At 33.8% G+C, this 22,151-nt stretch overlaps 1 protein-coding gene across 2 annotated transcripts; it reads right to left on the minus strand.

Annotated features, from left to right (window-relative positions):
- Window positions 1–2,467: 2,467 nt before the first annotated feature.
- Window positions 2,468–20,514, minus strand: LOC142987352 (G-protein coupled receptor Mth2-like). 2 transcript variants are annotated; one of them, XM_076136061.1, is made up of 8 exons: window positions 19,524–20,514; window positions 19,118–19,359; window positions 17,030–17,213; window positions 14,808–14,886; window positions 10,449–10,633; window positions 7,423–7,615; window positions 5,443–5,633; window positions 2,468–4,262 (listed from the first exon to the last, which is right to left on the minus strand). In XM_076136061.1, the coding sequence occupies exons 1-8, from the start codon at window positions 20,512–20,514 to the stop codon at window positions 4,126–4,128; spliced, it is 2,202 nt and encodes a 733-aa protein (XP_075992176.1). In that variant the 3' UTR covers window positions 2,468–4,125. The 2 variants fall into 2 exon arrangements, with proteins under 2 accessions (XP_075992176.1, XP_075992177.1); XM_076136062.1 differs by lacking the exon at window positions 2,468–4,262 and adding an exon at window positions 4,277–5,021.
- Between the last annotated feature and the right edge of the window lie 1,637 nt (window positions 20,515–22,151).

Genomic DNA, 22,151 nt, shown 5'->3' on the forward strand with positions numbered 1-22,151 from the left:
AGGTATATTGATTTGCTATATTATATTATGTGATATCGTCGCTGCGCCTGCCAAGTTCCACATGTGTCTTTTGTGAGATTTTAGAAAACTTTTTTTTTTATTTGGGACACAATATTCATTTTTTTAACATCAAAATACACATATGGAGTTTGGCAGGCGCAGCGATGTGGTGTAACGGAACGGTGGCCAAAGTTAGTTGTTTTTGTTTAAATATTTTGTTTGAAAATCATAAAAAAAGCTATGAATATTATTTTAATTTTGATCATTTCTAAATTATGATCATTTGAGAATTTTTAAAATGTTTTGTTAAATACTGTATACTGTAATTATACTGTGTACTGTAATAAATCAAATAATATGATTTTAGTTAACAAAACTTGATAATTTGCTTAAATTACCCCCAAATTTCAATGTGTCCTAGGTACAACGTGCTACTGGCCTAGGTACATAGGGTATGTTGTACCTTGGCCACATTTCCATTTTTTTTTTAAATTTAAAAATATTATGTAAGTTTTAAATATACACTTCTGATATTTTTTTGGTGAGTACCCAAATAATTGACATTTCAAAATATGCAAATATGATTTGTGTGCTGCATGTCAAATCACAATAAAAAATATATTTCTAAAAAACCGGCCTAGGTACAACAGGTTCCCTTACTGATCTCCAGCAGCCAACAGTAAAGGATTAACGTACATAGATAATATCACGCCTGTTATACCCGAAGGCTTAGGCAGAGGAGTAATAAATACGCCCACGATTCGCTACTAACAAAGTTAGTCTCAATTAAAATAGAAAGACTACTATTGTACTACCTACTGAGAAATATTCGGAAGTAAGTTAGAAAAGACCTTGGGTCACCTAAGAATCGAATCTAGGACCTCAAGATCAGAAGTCGGTTACTCTTACAACCGCGACACAGAGGCAGTCATAGTTGAGTACCTAATAATATCTATTTATTAGGTATTTTTCTAGATAGACCATAACTTTACATAGAGTGGTTTATAAATATGTCAGTGTACATATTATGACATAACAAATAAATGACCGACTGTACATTCCAATGCACGGGTTTTCACACAATGATGCAATTCATTACAGTACCTGGCCACACTACACGTGATACTTTATCAATCACAATATTATTTAGATTTACTGTGAATCCATACTATCTGTAAACAAAATAATGTCAATACTCTGTTATCGGTTAAGTCTGAAAGACTGGCTTCACTAACGTCAAAGAAAAATATTATGCGAAGACTAGGCACATCTATGAGTGACCAAGGACATCATCATAAATATGCCGTATGTAGAATTTATTTACGCCCGGTTTCTCAAGCACATTTTTAGCAGTACTTGATCTATTCAAGCTGTCAAGTTTATATGAGCATAAACGCTATTGAATAGATAAACTACCGCTAAATGTACCTCAGTAACCGGGGGTTAAACTTTTACATTTCATTTTTTTTATAATTTAAAATGTACAGTACCTACTTGTTTACTAGTTAAATTATAAAAATGCTGCAAAGTACAAAAAAGCTATCAGGTGTCAATACTCTTTTAAATGCATTTAACAACGGAGAAGTCATTTATCATTTACCAAGCACTTCACGAAGATAAGACTTTCAGATAATTTTATTTAAAAAGCACGTAGATAATATTAGCAGTAATTAAACGTCCATGAAGATATTTTTATAAGGAGCATGTCTATCCAGGACTTATTACGTCCACATAACACAAGCCTAAATTCATAAGTCTAGGAACATGAATAGTTTTTCGAAATGTTCTATGTCACCCATCGAACAAAATACAGAAACAATCACGACTCATGAAAACGTGGGAGTGTTCTATATGGCACATGCACGATCCCTGTCTGTCGTCCCTAACAAATAACACTTAATTCACTCGGCTTAATTGGATTAGGCTCCCTAGAGAAGCTATCAGTCATGTTAGTAAAACCTTGGTAAGCTTGTTTATAATGTTTGTTACGTTGCCCACTTGTAACGTCATGCTTCGTGACTGAGTTGATCTGGTGACACTAATGCCCTTAATTTTCCTATTAATACGTGCTCAGCATTAATATATTTGTTACCTTTTTGTGGACAAAATGTTTTGTGCCACAAGGTTCTAGAAACTTATAAATGTTCAAGCAGCTTAAAGGATCAAACATTAATCGTTCGTCACCCTTTGCAAACGTTTTAGACAACTAAAGACCAGACGAGGATCAAGGAAGGCAGCTGTAGGTACAAGCATTTTTGTCACACCACTCCAACTCAATTTCAATCTCTTGCTAGATATATTCTTAGTATTTAAGTTAATACCGTCTTCGATAAGCTCGAGCATTTATTAAGTTTAGCTTTTCTGAAACGTTTCGTCTTATTCCTACTTTTCTGTATATAGATCAGTCAATTCTGCAGCACAGCTCTAAATAAGGTTCGTCAGGTAAATAACGAAATCAGTCTTGGAATGAAGAACATTTTATTTTGTAGTCTTTTCCTAATTCAACATTTCTCTCTATTAAGAATAACAGATCCGTGAAGGTATCTTTCTAAAGTTTAATTTACAAAGTGATTGTGAAAAGTTTCCTTGTGACTTTAAAATAAAATTATACTTAAAACATAAAATTTACAAGGTACATTTAGACAAGATTATTTCTAGTGTCGATGTGAGCTAAAAATACACAATAAAGGTACATTCCTAAATTATAACATATCTATTATAAATATAACTATTAATTATTCACGTAAGTACGTACACATTTCAGACTATACTTAGAATACAAACTGACTTTCAGTAAATTCGAGGTTACCGTTTAACCAAACAGGTGGAACAAATAAACTATAACGACTAAAGCTAAATACAAATATTAATATAGGCCTTATTTATTTGTCCAATTTACAGATGTATAATTTAGATCATGGTGAATACAAACAGATATCTTCATTTTTTAAATGATAACAACAATTCGATTTTAGAGCCATTTTTTTATAATTATATGTAGGCATTGTAAATTATTGTGAATGTATTCGTAAAACAACTCATATGTATTATTACACGAACCAAGTTTATGTGAAATTATCGCTGAACTTAAGTGTTGTATACCTGAATATTCAAGAACTATTGAAAAATCTAACTAAGTATTGTATTTCCCCGATGTGTTCGAAATAGTCGTCAATTTATCGCAAAAGATAAATTAACGTCAAGTCATGCAAACACTCAGTCACTGAATCATTGCGTTTCGAACTGCAAAATATATATTATCTTAATTAATCGTTGACGTACAATGCACATATATAGCTTTATCTATAAATCCAAGGCTGGAAGCTATTTTAGGGTAAAGAGGAAATATTTTTTGAGTACATAAGACAAATACTTACGTCAATTAAGTAATATTATGACGCGGTAGTCAGGCCTTGCAATGATAAAACAGATAATAAAATTCTCATTGCAGTTTTTGACTTTATAAGCATAATGGTTGCAATCACTTAAAAGAAAATTAAATTGTAAAATCTTATTGGAATAGACATTTTTTATCTCTTAACCTTATTATAGCGACTACAGTAATATAATAAGCAATAAAAACGAATGTTTACAACATTGTAACAAAGATCTTAATTACTATGGTACGTAACTACGATCATGATCTCGTCACAGCCACAATGGCACGTCCATTCATCAGTAAAACGTCCTCAACGTCGATCTCTAACGTACACTAAAAGCATGATTTTTCAAATAAGTCACTTTAAGTCAGTAAATTATAGTTAGAACATAATACAAAGGGTTAATGATACTTATTCTATGACTAGACCGATAAAATATTAACTTGCAATTACGAAGCAATTATAATTATTAACACGAATAATTTTGAAAAATACCTATATGATGATCATGCAGTAAAACTGTGTGATAATGTGTCTAGAACAAAGTCGGACCGAGGTCTCGTCCGAGTCTTTAAATAAGGCGGGTATAACTCAACAGATCATGGAACTGAATCTTACATCTTTTTAAGTAGCAAAACAACACCTTCTTGCGAAAGAATTGGCAGTGAAACTAAAATAATATGAAATATAAAGCTTCATTAAGGCATTGTCGGTAGAGACGTCGATAAGACTATTGTGATGGCAGTTAAGACTGTTTAACGTTATTCTGCAGTGAGAGTCGCGCGCGGTCCTCGGTGCTGAGCGCGCGGGACAGGATGGTGGACGAGGTCCGCGCTGATGATGATGACGTGCCGTTCTTCTGCGCGTCCGGTTTCTCCAACCCTGTCGTATATTAGTTTATATTAGTCACCAACATTTAACATATACGAACTGCTATTTCATAAACGCAAAACCTCGAAACTCAACAAAACCAATAGGTACTAAAATAATGTCTTTTGGTTTATTTAAATACGCTCCTCAATTTGTTTGTTCGGACGGGTGTGGTCGGAAGTATCATAGCCGCCATCTACACTGTTAGTAATACAACCAATTTGAGGACCGTATTGTAAAAATCTGGTTCAAGCACACCAGACACATTTAAAGCATTTCATTCGTGGAATTTGCAAAAAAATATCACTTGGTGAATCACATCAAACGTCGACCGAGGCGGTAGCATAAAAAAATGCCAAATGTAAAGAATACAATCACAACCTTGAGTGTGACCTCTTAGGTTTTGCGTTTAATCGATTTGTTTAAAGCTTATCAATAATATCATCGAACCGACCAACAATACGAATTAATTTATGCAATAGTACATTCGGCATATGAAGAGAAGTATTAAGTAGATAACATTATCTAAATTAATATACTCAATGGTGCATATCGAATCTCGAGATAAATCTAATCACTCTGAATGTTAGCTTTGTGTTTTTGTTAATTAAGCGAAACGTTTATTAAAACGAGCCCAACGAGGCGAACTACGTTGAAAGTAGCGTTGCTTGTTAATACAGTCTAATAGGAACTACGGAAATACAATAGACAAGACAACGTTCAATTATTATAACTAATATATACTTGTATCTAGCGGTATCCTTGAACAACCTGAAAACAAAATAAACTCTCACTTATTGTAAAACAAAACAATGTCCACAATACTATATTATTATATTTGTATCCGTATCTGAGTCACAATCTCAAGACAATCAATCGCACAAACATAGATAAACGAATTACTCATAATCTCAGCACACACATTTCATTTATTATCCAAGTTTTTATGACTTATTGTTGGGACTCTATCATTACAGTAGAGATACGCTTTTACTAGTAGACAGATATAAAACGGAACTAAATGCAGCAATTTATATTTTATGTGTTTGTTTGTTCCTTCTCTACGCTGTAACGGTTTTTTTGCTTATTCAGGAAGTGCGAATAATGTAAATTGAATATACACAACAGCAACGGATACGTTCTAAGATACATGACTCAAATATAAAAATATGGGGCTTGAACTGAATCTTACCTAGTCTCTTCCTGATAAGGTAGTAGAGTTTAGGCTTCATGACAAGTATAACAAATATGAAGACTCCTTGGAGCTCGTTGATGAGATCGACGACGGCCCACAACCACGGGGGCTCGTTCGTCAATGTCGACAGCAGCTCGGATATCCAGCCGGCGCCCATCACTACCCATAACTTCCCCGTGAGGACATACCTGAGTGAGATAATAAGGAAAACTTAACAATTATATATGTAGGTAGAGTCTAGGAAAATGAAGTGTGACTTTTGTTTGTTATACAATTTTAAGGCCAATGGCGAATGAATAGTACGATTCGATCGTTTATTAGTGGTTTCACGTTCAAGTACGCAAAATAAATGTTAGTTTTTAACATTGTTACACATGACATGACTATGTAAAATGAATATTTAACTATATTTTGCTTCTTTACTCTTATATCATCGTAGGCTCTCAATCAATAGCATCTTGTTACAAGAATAGATTTACAGAATTTTAATAATAACATCGGAAATACTTTGGCTAAAAATAAAGTTTATGTGTAACGAAATGATCAGAAATACTTATACGAACGTTTGATATCAATACAAAGTAGGTCACAACTCCATGATACACACTTTTCAATCTGGGGGCACGGAAGTGCCCCCGCAAGTCGAGCAAAAAAAAAGCGGCACGGCCGTAACATCCTTTTCTCGAAGCAATTCGGGCTATTTTTGACACCCCTATAATTTCGTAGTGGATAAAACAAGAAGCCTGGATTTTCAGCAACTAATCAGTCATTGTATAAACACGGTATATTTAAAATTTCAGTCAATTTGAACCAGTAGTTTAAGAATGACAACTTGTTAAAATTTTGAATTTTGTCACTCACTGATTCACTGACTCACTGACTCACCGATCATCAAAAGTCTAAGGTACTTCTAGCAGACTTAGAAGCTTAAAATTTAGAATACAAATAGGGTTTAGTGTCTTAATCATGGGAAAAATTCAATATTTTCTAATTTCGGTCAAGTTTTCGAAATACACTAACTGCAACAATAACTTTGTAATCCCATATAAATGTATAAGATTACAAGGTTACATTTGCAGTTAATGAATTAAATTATTATTTCTGTAGAAAATAAAATAAATAGGTGTAAATATGTATCTACTATATGAGACATAACGGAAGGGGGTATAGGGTGGGTAAGGGTGTTTAGCCCATGAAACTGAACAACATTCCCATAGGAAAATATGTTGAATTATGAAAAAAATACGGCTTTCTATACAAATTGGACTTATGTTTGCTCTATTCGCTCTACAAAAAGAAGTGAGATGCCATCAAAAACATTCTGTAAAAACCTCAAGTCTCGCCGTAAAAAGTAGTGAGATCTATATAATACCAAGTCGATTAATCTATTTAGTCTCTACTTAAAGGACCTTCTGTCTTAAGTTATTACGTATGTTATTATCATGCCAATTTAAAAAAAATACCTTTAAAACAAATAGATCGACTTGGTCATCGCAAGAAAACACAAATTCGCCATTAACATTTCAGGAGCATTAACTTCTCGTCGTGCTGTGTAGTGTGATACATTCTAATAATCAAATCATGCGATGGCCAGGTCGGTCTATTTGTTTTAGAGATATTTTTTTTAAATTGGCATGATAATAGCATACGTAATAACTTAAGACAGAAGGTCCTTTAAGTAGAGACTAAATAGATTAATCGACTTGGTATTATATAGATCTCACCACTTTTTACGGCGAGACTTGAGGTTTTTACAGAATGTTTTTGATGGCATAAATCTTTTACGCGAACTATAAATGTAATCTTGTGATGTTTTCCTAATGCATTTCATTTCCAAAGAGGTGAATTATTGGATATTTTAATTAAGGATTAAAAGCAACTTTGAGGATTTATATTTATTAGGCCTTAAGAGTATCATAGATTGAAATTCGTGAATTTAATATATTAGACGTCTTGTGATTCATAACAGGTACTCACTTGGCTCTATCAATGCGGAAACGTCTCTTCGCTCGGTCACCGACGGAGCCGGCCTGTAGACGGTGCACCTCGGCCTTCACGCGAGCACAATGCCTAGCCGTCAGCACCCACAGCACAAAGTTCACAAACGTTATCAACCCCATCGGGATCACAAAGAAAATGTAATGCGGCCAATCCGACTTCGTGTTTTGAACTGAAAACATCACAAACAATATAGCCCGTTAACTTTTTAAAATCCGCGCACGAACAAATTGTACCAGTCGTAACTTACTTGGCAAATTTGTGTTTTGAACAGGGCCTTTTTTACCCTGACGCCTTAAAAATTGCCATAATAACCCCTGTGCATAAGAGTGGGGACAAGACCGACCTGTCAAATGGCCAATCACAGGCCAATCTCCGTCCTACCTTCCATTACAAAAATTTTGGAAAGACTTATAAATACACGTCTAATTGAGTATCTGGATAAATATAAAATAATATCACCATCTCAGTTTGGATTTAGACAGTGGAATGTCAACTAAGGACGCTATCTTGTCGCTAACGTCTACTCTAGTACATAAAGTAGACAAAAGTAGCAAATGTCTAGCTATATTCCTTGACCTCAAAAAAGCCTTTGACACGGTCTCTGTTTTTCTAAAATCACGATCAAAATCACGGTCTCTCAAACCATGTAATGTTTTGCGACTTTTGTAATTGAAATATTATTCTTTTATTAGCTCTGAAAGAAAGCAGACATGATGTCAGCGGATACAACTGTTATTTGGTTTTAAACATAAAACGTTTAAAATAAAATTTTACAAACGTGAAAGCAAAAGCTTCAATTAGAAACCAATTTACAACAGAACGTTATTATTACTGCATTTTAAGCTTTATTGGTAGTAAATATAAAAGTTAAATATATAAATTGATTGCATCGATCAAAGGCAACGTAAACATCAACGATAAAATCTTGTTTATAAGATTAGAACACAATACAACTCATCAATAAGTATTTACACGGTTGAATTAGCATTAAACCCGTTTTAAGAAATCAGATTGTAGACTCGTCTTAAGGTCGTGTTATTTATCTAATGGTGGCAGTATTTTTATTATTATAACAACTATTAGCATCCAATCAACAAACTACAACTTCTATTTGTACCGATCTTACCTAGTTAGGTACTCACTTTGCAAATAAATTTAATGTGCCCTGAATAGTTACGATATTACTTACACTGTATTGCCATGCAACACCTATTTAATTAATTTTGAATATAAATGTACCATAATGTCATCGTGTATCAAAGTCTATTAAAGTTAATTAAGTAAACGCTTTATGAATGAATGTATTGTAATTGTAATTTATTATATTGTAACTCATGGGATTTTGAAATATGGGTTTGTGCCTGAAATAAATCAATTTTTTTTTTTTTTTTTTTTTTTTTTTTTTTTTTTTTTTTTTTTTTTTTTTTTTTTTTTTTTTTTTTACAAAATATTTGTATTAATATTTTTGGTCGTAATTTCATAATACGATTTAATTCATTTTGTTATAAATAAATCCGTGTCTTATAACTACAGGCGTGACTTCAATATTTTCATACATTGATACTGTTACGAGTTTTCCTTAAATCGCAGTCGTAAAAAGTATCTGCGTACAATATTACTTATCTTTAACAAGTTATGTGCTACCGGTTTTTGGAGCGTCTATCAAATGTCGGCTAATACTCAATATTGACAAAATATTTAATCCCTGCGCGTTTTATCTTTTTAAATCGTATATCCTTTTGTTATCCTAAAGTCTATTTTCATATGATTTTTTAAATACAGTAACATCCGTGATTGACTCTATGGTTTTGGCAAGGTAATATTGCAGAAACATAGTTCTTTAAACATACACCTTATATGGTATTAAAATATACTCCCCTATGAATGTTCTAAACGTTTCAACATTGGTTAGATGTGTTCTTATCTATGTGTATCAACACCTACGATCATTCTGATCAATTAGACAATTACGTATCATCTATTTTGCAGACGCGTCGTCTAGCCGCATACTTTTAGTACTTATATATCTATGCAATGTTACTTTTTACATTATTTACCCATCTGTTTATACTTATTACTTTATACACTCTCATATTATATCAATAAGTAACAGTACAGTTAATTAATTTATTAATATAACAGCACTATTCATTGGCGCAACACGATAACCTCTTTCCCTAGTTATTATACGTATGTCCTATATTTTTTTCTGGCATAGCAAACCCTGACACGCGTTTTAATTAATTTGTGATTAAATAAGGCTACTGTGTCGTTACACAAGTTACCACGAAAATTATTATCGACTAGTAACAAAAGAGGCTGATTTAAATTTTTTACCGATGTAGATTCCGTCATACTTCAAGTATGTATATATGACGTATATAATGTATATATGGTATCTATGTACTGGCTAACTCGTCAATTACACGAGGACGTGTTTTACGCTATAGGTGAAGTGATATTAGTAACGCTTTGATTCATAGTTGATAATATCATGCGATACTTATAGTTCGCGAAAACTCCACAGCGATGACGATAATGTTTATTGTTTTTATTATACGTAGAACTCGAGCGAGAGTTTACTTTAAATGCGCAGGCGTTTACCAAGACTACACATATATCACAACAAAACATTCTTCTTAAAGAATATCTTCATTATAGATAGGATTTACATGAACATACGCATGTTATCGTGAATCATACGCACGCAGAGCATCATAATATATCTACATGTTATACATAGATATACATACATATTTATTGTGTTATCTGTGGCTGCTGTTGGTGTTAAAAATTACTAATATTTTCGTATTTTAAAGCATTAATTTTACAAAACTAAATATTATGAAGCTTTTTTACACTTAGGCATTGTTTCTTAAATAAAATTTAGAATCGTGTTGAGGGAATATATGCTACACTTTGGGCTCTAACCCAACTTAACATAGGTTTGTTTTCCTTAACACATGAAAAAATTGTGTAACCTATTTAAAAAAGATACTTACAGGCTCCGAACCAGCACATGCCCTCTCCGATGTTGGCGTCCAAGTACACTGAGACTGGATACTTGTCGAAGAGGTACATGATCAAGGTCAGTAGAATAGAGCCACTCCACGCGTAGAGGGAATACCACAGGAACCTCCGAAGCTCGGCGCCAGCCTTCCGCATCGGCTGCACTGTACGCACGCTCCTGCACCAATGTCAAGAACATTATTAATTACACAATAGCCAAAACAGGTAACTACATAATCAGATCAGAACCATTTATTATAGACATTAGCTGCTTCAGTGCAATTAAAATTTCGATCTTCTGCTACATCACAATTCTCTAGGCAACAAAAGCCATCAAAGAAACAGAAAATGACAGACTATCAGGAAAATCCTAAAGTTAATAAAGTAACAGAGGGGAAGGCAAGAACGTATCGTCATTAGAACAGTATAAAATGTAGGGATAATAAAGCTTTCACCCATTTACTTTATGTCGCTTACAACAAACGCGGTCGTAATGGCGCGACGTGAGTAGCTATTACACCCACATATTGACTTTTTATTGGTTTTTACTGCTTCCCATTATTTCGGTAAGGTCATGGGGATCGACTCGCTAATCACTAGTTAAGTAACAGCATCAAAATATATGATAATAGGCAACGTCAGATAACAATGAAACCCTCGATAACCGAGCTTGGAACATAATAAGTTCATTACAACGGACAGGCCGGCCACGGTCGCTACTAATCGTGTAATCGTGTATACTTCAGCTCGACTATGAAATTGTAAACAAAGCGGTAAGCGTGTTAACATTTACCATACATATGGTTTATGGATGTTATCGTAATTCTGGAACATAATTTAAATAAAGCAAGTAAAGTACGTGACCTTCCTGGTCTGAATATAGTTTTAATCGCGCATATTTATGACATTTTCAATATTTCTTCATAATATATGTATAGTGTGGTGGGCGTACTCTGCGTTTAATTAGTGCCCCACCTAGACAATGGCACGTAAAGTGCGTTCTTCTATGCTGTCGGTTTTCATTAACGCCTGCCTAATTGAAATGGCCGCGTTTGACCTTTTTAATCTCGCATCAGACACCATCAAATTAAGAATTAACATTCACTGTCAAATTAAGTATGAACATTTACTAATTTGTTGAAACATTATAAAACGTATCGTATAAAATATACTAAAACAGCCCTGATATGTAGGTACTATTGATTATAATTTAGATAGTTAGTTAACAATTTATCCGTTATGGGTTGTGCAGAGCGCTCCATAAACATTATTTCTTTACCTACATGAGTGTGCTTACCTCTTGATTAAAACAAACATGAGGTAGGCGTTGCGATAAGATACTGATTTGTTTATTCATTATTGCACAAATACACTTATTAGGTACCTCTTATTATCGTATTTAAATAACAAGGAAGTTACAAAAGCTCTGTTTAAATATACACCCATCATTATACATACATAGCATGCATATTGCATACGTTTTGGGTGCATTTTACACTATTTACCTTGAAGTCATCAACAAATATTTAAAACATAAAAAGGATGTAAAGTGCTCTGAGTGTCGAGGAACACTTATTTATAAATCATGAGAAGTACTAGAGCTTACGCGTGACACTCCAACCTGATATGAAATGGCACTCATTCATACGCGTAACGCTACAAATGACTCATTACAACAATTGATAGTATGACGATCATTTCTAAGAAACTAATCTAATTATTTGGACCTGATAACTGATATTGAATCGTGTGTGCTTATAGGTGTGATGAACAAAAACGTAGGACGGGTAAACATACTTCTCCGTCACTGAAACGAACGATGCCGCTGATTCTCGACAATAAGAGTTCGTAACCGTGTTCTAGCCAATATAACAACATCTTCAAAATGACTATTCAATGTTTATAATACACAATTTGTTGTCGGTTAACATATAATTAGATGTTTGCTGTCAGTACGCAAATTAATTTTATTATTTGGTGAACTATACGAATAAAAAATGACATAAAAAATCATGTAGAAAAAAAAACACGACTCAGCTGCAGCATTAATAATAGTAACATATTAACAAAAAATAGACTATAATCTGTAAATCCCCACAATCAGGATCATTAATCATTAAATTTATTAGGCACATTGTATAGAACGAATATGCCACAAAATATTCATAAATAATGACGAATAGTAAGAAGCTCTAATGCCACGTTTATTATTTTTGTATCATAGAGAACATTGGCCAGTTTAGAGGAAAATATTATTCATCGTTCTAATATATTGTAATCATTGCAGTATTTGCAGTAAACATTCAATAAAATCAGCGAATTCTTGTTACGGATACTCTTTGGCCACATTTACTGTTATTTAAACTGACCCCAGAAATCGATGTTCTTGGAAAACGTTCCGTGACATGAATATGATGAAACTGATTTCAAACAATTCACTGCAGGAATACGTATTCGTGAGAAAACCAAAAACAAATAGATTTACTAAAACGTGCAATCCAGGCACGTGTACCTAATCATTTAGGTAGTAGCTGTGCCGAGTATACAGTATACACATCCGATGATAATGTCAGTAATATCATTAACATGCTAAATCCTGTTTCGCTAACTCTTGTTATCGTCTATGTTGGAGCGAACGAGACCACCACCATGAGTCAATTATTTGCTATTGTTAATGTTTAACTACGATTAGATCATTGTAATATAAGTGTATTTGTATATTATTTTAAGCATCTTAGCGCAACTCTGAGTTTCTAGCCATGTGCAAATATCAAAGAGCTTATGTGTAAACTCATCGATAAGTATAGTAAGACGAAGCAAATATTTACCCACATTGCGACAAACGGCTCCGAGCAAAACTCACAAGAATTGTTTAATATATTATGACATTAGCGATAACAAATCATTTTATAAGTAGACGTGGTGTGTAAATTACATATGTGCAGAAACCATTGTTTATTTTCGCGAAAAATATACGAGTCAGTGCACTACCTGTACCTAGAGTACCAACCATGTAATGTGTATTCCCGCCAACTCTCAGCCAACGTCTAGTTCCGTTTTACACGCGTGAATCCCGACTGTGTGGGAACACTGATAGATTTATTATATACCATTTCCTAAAATATTTGTAGAACTAGTACTATGTTACTAAGATATAACATCAACAGTTTCCGTATAAGTAAACAGTTTCATTCATCGAATTTAAAAAATATGTGTAATGTGAATGTAACGTTCGTGTTAAAGACGCAAGTCTCTAATACATTGTTTATATTGTATGTTGTAATAATTATATTAAGGTATAATTATCAAAACGGAATAATTATCTCAGTTGTACTATCACCTACAGAAATAATTTTAAGCTAAAAATATACTATTATCTAAAAATAATCTGTAGATAAATTTAAAAATGTATTCACTGTATTCAGTAATGAGAGTACATGTAAACCCACAGGTAAAGACTTTCCTGTACAACACTTTTCTACAAAATATACAAATTAGAATTTCCATATCCGTGAGTCTGCTATTATCATGATACTAATTCCTAAAAATCGGTCACTGTAAAACTCCGTTGACGCTCTCGTGTATTCGTAGCTAAAGTAATTTAGCATTACCTACACACTTCACTAATGCAAGTGAACTTGGGTCTGATACACTTTGGTATATAGTTCAATACTGAACGTATTGCAGTGTCTGGCACATTACACGGCTGAATATTTTCTTAGCGTTATGATATAAACAAACTTACGTGGTCTGCGCCTAATCTAACACACAACGTAATCGAATTACGAGCATCAAGCAAGATCTTCGGTGGCTTTCGATTGATTGATAAGTACACAATAATGTACATATTATGTATAATTTCGTGTAATCATTAATTTATTAACGTCATTTAAACACGTTTTACGAGATTTACTGAACTTGAAACAATCAAATAGCTGCGTCAACGTTGTATAATTGCAATCAAAATCCGTGTTTAACACTGATTATTTAGTCTTGTTTAGTAAACAGTTTAGCCGCCAATACGCTGAGATTGCGCTTCTTTTATCGACTATTATTTAAGTTTTTGAGTATATATTTGATATGTTATCTGTAGATCTAGAGATCAAAACGGTTGGACTGGCAGCAAGTTACGAATATATATTTTTTAATCTACAATGCAAGATAACTGCTATTTATAACTAAAACGAATGTTTTAATAAGCACATTGAAGCGTCTTACCTAGCCTACAAACAGAGCCTTGTCTTAGATGAGAGACAAACACGTTGAAATAATACGAATGGTGAATTCACACGTCTTTGTATGCATCATGTAACTAGTACAAAATGTTTGTGTTGATTCTTATCAAAACTCACCCAAATGTCCACCAGATGTCGAAGCACATGACGTTGAGCCAGAAAAACGCCGACACGAACCCGAAGTAGATCCCGTACCCTGTACAAATAATACATTATGTAAAACACTGATTTAACATACCTACATATAAAAATTAAAGCTAAATTACAAAAATATGTATAGAATAGTTTCAATGCAATGCAATTCTTATCAATTTATTGACGGCCAATATTTAATGGGGTTTTCTCTTTGGGCTTATTATGGAGCCTATCGTAGATCTAAGTTGTAATCTTGAATATCGAATCTTGTAGTCTGCATGTCTCACTAAGCCAGACTTCTGTAAATTTGACGCAAGTTACAAGAAATGTAGTCAGAATTGACGTAATAACTTGACCTAACGTTTCTAAAAGCTTCGTGAAGTTTTTAAAACCTACATGATATCCTGATAAAGTTTTTCTCAACAGCAAGATTATAGCAGGCTGATATTATCCCATAAATATTTCTGACTAGTTTTGCTTACGATCGTACGAGCTTAGTATAGTTCCCAAATTATCTCACTTACGTAGAGCCGTACGTAGATAAATCGACTCTACATGTCGAATAACTGTATATATTTTTCAACAGCTCTTTTAAATTTCATAAAGTGAAACCCAATCGCATTTTCTGTGAAGATCGATGTATGAAATAACAACTAATTTATTTATACGACGGTAGTGATTTTTAATAGTCATTCATCATATTTCACGTTATCACACACAAACATTTCAAGCAATTTTAGTTGAAATATATCTTATGTTAAAGTTTTGATTAGTAGTATATACAAATTTTTATACGAAAAAAATTTATATTGACAGTCAAATTCATTCGCAGATTTAAGTAAATCCGTGATGAAACTCACAGTTAGGTGTTAGATAATTTAATAAAGCATCTCGCCACTGAGTTAATTATCACACTTATACGTAATCCTAACTATTTAGCACTTAAAAACTTATGTAAAACCGATAATCGTAGGACACTTTATATCCTAAATCTTCTTAACTCATCGGCCAACGTAATTTGTATTAATTTACTAAGGTTCTATAAGTATTATAAAGCAGTATCGCCCCATTACGTAATCAATAGATTATCAGAATTACAAAAGCATTTAGTCGGGATATAACGGTGTATGGAACTGCAAGTGCATTTAATTCACAAGCCTGATAACAACACATGTTATAATGAATCATCCATAATTTAGATAAAGTCCCTACTTCAAACTTGTCTCATTTTATGGCTAGCAGATGTTATCTTCCGCGCAGATTACTTTGATTCAGAATTTGTTAATAATCATTATCTATCTATATATTATATTGCTTATAAAACTTTTCCGGTATCAGTGACTGACTGACTGATGGACGTAGAAAGTTGAGATTTGGTATGAAGATTCCTTACGAAGTGTAGAGGAGAAATTTCCCTAATAGGAATAAAATTCCACGCAGGCGAAGCTGCGGGTGGAAAGCTAGTTCTTCATATAAACGTATCTAACAAACAGAACATTATGGTGTATATTTATGGTAATTAAATCAGTCTATCTTACTGAGAATGCAGTGTAGTGACGCGAACGGAAAATCACAATAGCCTCCCGTGTCATAAAATAAATAATTATTGAATTAACAAAGAGGAGGAATAACTAGAGTTTATACTTCTAAATATTACCAAATTGATCAAAACGCCTTGACGATAATTATAACATTCCGACCAAATCTCGTTTATTTTTTTAGTCAGATAAATCGGTAGAGAACAGAGTGAAACCTAATGAATGAATCCACATGTGCATAAGGTACTAGGAGTTATAAAATATTATTTTCACTTTATTTTTTAATACAATCACGCTTAGTAGTTGAGTGGTGTTTAGAAGACTAATGAATAGTTATGTTTGATAATGTTCTCTTACTAAATAACTGAAAGTAATTTTTCGATAAAATTCTATCAAGTATATTATTTAACTTGTCAAGTGACCAAAATATTTTATCAATGAAATTAGATCAAGAGGCCAATTGTGTTAGGTAAATAACGCCCGATAATCCGATTGCGTACCTCCGCAAATATTGGTAAAACCTACAAATAGGGGTTGATTATTCTACATGGTATTGTTTTTGTTAGACAAACACGTAACATAGTATTTGTAAGAAAGCTCTCATCTTCCGTTAAAGATAGCTCTATGAACCTCTATTAGAGTAAGTTAGTTAAGTAATTGTCTTACCAAGTAAAGTGCAGACTGTGTTGTCCGGCACCATATTGTACTGCACTCGACCGAGGCAGCTGTACGCGAGGAGCATCATGGTCGCGTGGCTGATGAGCGTGCGCCCATGCAAGTTGCGGAGCTCAGGCAGGGACAGATACACCAACAGTGTCAGCGCCAGGCACACGATAGACACACAGATCATCTAGCAAACAAAAAACATACAATAGACAGGATGCCATTAACAACAACATAATATTCAATTCATATTTACTCGTGTGAATTTTTCCAAGCGTAAAAAATATGTATGTTTCGTCAAGTGATTCTGTTTAACATGTTATTATAATGTAGAGCGATGTAGACGAGTACAGTAACGCTTGAACAATTTCAGTAATTGAGTGCATTTGCATGCCAAACACAACTTTAAACAAAACAGTAATCGGTAATATTTAAAGAAAGTATTAAACACAGCCTGAAATTTTGTTATAATTGACTTTCCATTGTACATACATATATGGCATTTTTTGTTTATCAAAAGATCTTTTAAGTTGTTAAGCTCCCAATTAGACTAAATGTACCTCTATTTAAAGTTATAGTCCCGATGCGACGAATTGTGTAATATCTACTTCTTAACCGCTAAAACCTCCGTTGATTGTCCTCGGACAGAGTTTACCACTATTCGATTATCACCGGCAAAAACGAACAATATGACTTGAGGAAAGTCCCCGATCCAGCTGTGAAGTATGACGTGCTTTTAATGATTGAGCACTTTTACGGATATTATGAACTTCATTACATTACTGGTCGACAAACTTAGGTCCGCTAACTATGTTTATTTTTTACGTCTCGCTCGCAACGACTGAGTTTTTTCCTACTAGCACATTTATTGGTCTAACATTAACGTGATGAAACTGGATTTAGATTGGTTTTCAATTAAATCCAGCTTACGATAATTATACCGACATAACACGGTTTCAGAATATTTAAAAATAATTTTAATCATGTTTCATATTTTCATAAAACGATGTAGGTAAACTTGTCTTTGCAAGCTGTAAATCATATTTTATATGTATATTTAATTAATAAATATTTCGGTAACTTTTAACCTACTATGAATCTGTCAATGTCTTTGACTGTCTAATTGAAAATATTATGTTACATAGTAATTAATTTTCAAAATGTTAATGCCTACAAAGAAAACACACTTTATTTACCGGATACAATTGCACACAATTGGGCAACAATTTGAAGTAAGAACATCTTTTGATGTGTGGTAAGTACATGGAACTGAGAATGATAATTAGCGATATGGTAAACAAACGTAGTTAATTAGTATTTACCTAACCAAAAAAAATAGATAGACGTCATCCTGAATGACGTATTTCCGTATGTGTACCATCACAATTACATACATCGCGACATTTATTTTATTTGATTTACAGATTATAAATGCCGACTATTTTTAATTATATTTCTCAAGTGGATGGTGTGGGCGGGATTGCCCTACAAATCATGATGATCCGTATCACGTTACTATGTATGAACAGTAAAATTAGACGCGAAATTATGATGAATTTTATCCGTTGTTAACTGACGTCACTCTCTGTGTTCTCACAGTTTCTGTGTGTTTATACTTATTTATTAATACAATGCTTAGTGAGTTTGTTTATCCCACTTTCACAGCCGGTTCACGAGCCGGTTTACAAGTATTTTTATATGTATAAAGAGAATATTGAAATGCTGTTTATTGTGGCAACCAAAAGCAACATCTTCTTTTGATAAAAAGTCAAACAAGACAGGGTGTAAAATAAAAAAGAAGGCATTTGTTTCGGCCTCAGCTTTACTATCATTCCCAAGCTGTCTGGAGGGTAATACGCGATAAAAATCTTTGGTACAATATTTTGTATTTTCCTTAAAATCGTTACATAACTAAGTACTATTATCCGATACTGAATCATAGAAGATTTGTTTATCTGATCCCCAATCAATCCATCAGTATATGAGTCAATCATACTTATATGAATAAACAACTATAACAGAACTTCCTTCAAACATCACTAAAACATTTTAAAAATTTCACAACACTCGAAATTGATTAAAAGTACTTACTATGAAAGATATTTGGAAGTCCTTCGTTTGAGGCGACTTGATGAAACAGTTGACTGCAGTGATAGGTATGGAGCCATCACATCGACGCATATCAAATGCCTCAAAGCAATAATCATGTCCGACGCTCACGGGTGACACCAGTCGACCTGTCCTGTCCAGGTGATGGTGGTCTCTCTCTATGGACTTGTTAAGTACAACACGACCAGCCGGGCAGAGCAAGCCTGATGAGAATCCGAGAACGTCTGAAAGTACAAACTTTTTGTGAACCTTGTTTTTGCTACCTGTTCATCTGACAAGATATAAATTCTCGTACATTTGGCAGGTTAGAAATTATGACTTTGATAAATTACAGTTAGAAAAACCCAGTTACGACGACAAAAAGCAATAAAAATCACAAATAACTTACCCGCTATTCCTTTGTAATCTCGTTGCAATGGCTCCAAATAATCCGTAACGTCGAATAAAACATCATCCTTGTTAGGAGCACAACTGCTGATATAACTACCACAGCGTCGCGGCCTAAAATGTTGTCCTATAGGACAGCATTTTTTTATGCAATAAGCACCATACTTTGAACAGTCACGAGAACAGACACGCGCCACTAAATTTTGTCCCGCGTAATCGCGGTCTATGCACCACTCGCCCGGTGGCACCTCGTTAATGTCGCCTTCTTTTCGGTTAATCACTTTTAAACCAATCTCATCTACTTGCAAAGAAAAGTATTCTTCCCGTAACTCTACAGCGTACTCACTCACTTTACAGTCTAACCCATGATCCACTTCATAAATATTGTTGTCTCCTATTTGCAAGCGGTCCAATATCCAGTCTTCTGTACTATCTTCTGTAGAGTTTCTGCATAAATGGAATTTGGCATCATAACTTTGTCCTCGAGCACAACACTTCCTTATACGATTCACTAGATTTCTTTCGAAGGACTTCTCAGTGTCATTCTTGATACAGCTTAACGCTACGAGCTTAGGAACGTATGGTTTAAGGGTACCATTAATCACTTCCAGTTCAAGTCGGTCGTAACAATTTTCTTTTAAACTTTTTAATCCAGAATCTAACGGTAACGCAGTCATTTGCACCATTTGTATTTCGTAGCATTCTGACGGTATACCATATTCGACCGTTATGGTTTTACCGACAATGAGAGGAGTTATAGGTGTGCTGTAATTACTTTGAGCGGTTTCGCGATCTATACACTGGTAAATATTTTCGGAATCTTCAAATTCTGACACTTTTACTAAACTTTGACTTTTCGGGCAACACTTATGAAATACCTCATCTTCAGGAATGTTATCGGCACTGGTATAATACAAAACTGCACTCACTATAATTAAGAACCGCATTGTGAACGGGACATGCGCTGAAAGCGCCTTCATAGACATCCACATCGAAGATATTCACAACAGGTGGTGAGTGTCGATCGGCGTACAGAACATTGTTTATTTTTCTTTCTGGAAGTACAAACGTGCGTTGTAGCACAGCGTCGGCGGCGTAATGATGTGGGCTTCGCCGGACGCCGGACCGCTTCACCGAGCTCCACGATGGGTGGAGGCTGCTATGTCCTTGAAGTCGTCAACCCGCGAGCTTTTGTTACCTACGCTTGTCTTCCCGGTGATTACTCAAGAAAAAATGCAGATTTATGAAAACGTGTCAACTCTTTTCAATTGAACAGTAATAAAGTACAATCATGCGAAAATTATTGTCTTGTTTTAAGAGCAAATTGTGATTTTACGTTAATAATGTTACGCACAACCGACATAGTAGATACACAAAGAACGCGAACTCACTTACTAAAAGTAATACCTACTCAAAATGTTTATCAGTTATCTATAGATAACGATATAAGACGACTGATTGATTACTTAGAATCCATTCCGTAAATAAAATATTGTGTTTGGAACATCGATATGACGTAAATACTGGTTTACCGACGCAAATATATCCAAGAGTACATTAAAATGAAGTTTATTGAATTATAATTTAGCTGTTGCATCGACATAACTTAGATTCCTTAGATAAAAGAGCGAAGAAACGGCATTTTTTATCTGTTTCTATTAGTCATCAGTGGGTTTTGTTTAACGTTGAAAACATAAACAATATTAAAATGGTAAACATTTTACTAACCACAAGAGGCTGTGCTTGAGATATTTTACTTACACAAATAGGTACTACCTATGTATATGTGACTTAGTAGCTGGATATTACTTAACCTCCACACAGTCCGTTCACTGTCACAAAATATTACCAGAAAATAAGACATTTTTCGCAAAATATATTTGTAGTTGTTTTAAAATGCCATTTATTTTTAATGTGAGTAATAACTAACTGAAGTTCTAAACAGGACATGCGGTTAAAATAAGTTTAGGGCTTGGGTTTATTAGACAACTTAATTAAATCTGAACTCAACTCTTGTATTCCTACTTATATTTATTTAAAAAACAATCATGTTAGGAACTACCTATCTACTGTTTGAAAATAAAAACATATCTAACGCCGGTAATTTTATCTAAACCGTATCCTAAGTCTCTTTACACAATACATTATTTAACTAAGAATGAATAACAACCAAATAGAGTACACTGATTGTAAATCTGAAGCTACCTGACCACTGCGTTTTCGCTCGTATAGGCTTTTTTTTATTTCTACACTCTCTGAGGTATTGTAGAACTCACAAAACAGCTTACGTCATCGGAGGTCCTGTTAATTCCAGTTTAAGGTCGATCTGTCTGGCCTTTTATACCTACTCTATAGGTAGGTATATCTTAAGTAGTTTTATGAATATATTTGTGTTCCCTTCAACAACAACAACAACAAAATAAAATGTTATTCATCTCTACATATTCATTGATCATGAGCACATAATATGCTCTGCATAATAGATTTTTGTAATATTGGTCACTGTGACTCATTCTCATATCAGATTCTGGTTTAACGCAGTAACCTGCTACAATGTATAATTTTACGGTTGGCCGCAATCATTTAGCGCTACTGAGTACAAAATCGAAATCAAGTCATTTATTCATAT

Source organism: Anticarsia gemmatalis, chromosome 3 (genome assembly GCF_050436995.1).
Source record: "Anticarsia gemmatalis isolate Benzon Research Colony breed Stoneville strain chromosome 3, ilAntGemm2 primary, whole genome shotgun sequence".
Classification (NCBI taxonomy): Eukaryota; Metazoa; Arthropoda; class Insecta; order Lepidoptera; family Erebidae; genus Anticarsia; species Anticarsia gemmatalis.

Bases quoted from the DNA above. Each gene is read 5' to 3' on its own strand.
- LOC142987352 (XM_076136061.1), bottom strand. From the start codon at position 20,514: ATGTGGATGTCTATGAAGGCGCTTTCAGCGCATGTCCCGTTCACAATG. The intron at 7,616-10,448 runs GTAAGTATCTTT...TGATGTTTTCAG, and splicing joins CATGTGCTGGTTCGGAGCCT to TTCAAAACACGAAGTCGGAT. The intron at 4,263-5,442 runs GTAAGATTCAGT...AATATACGACAG, and splicing joins CCTTATCAGGAAGAGACTAG to GGTTGGAGAAACCGGACGCG.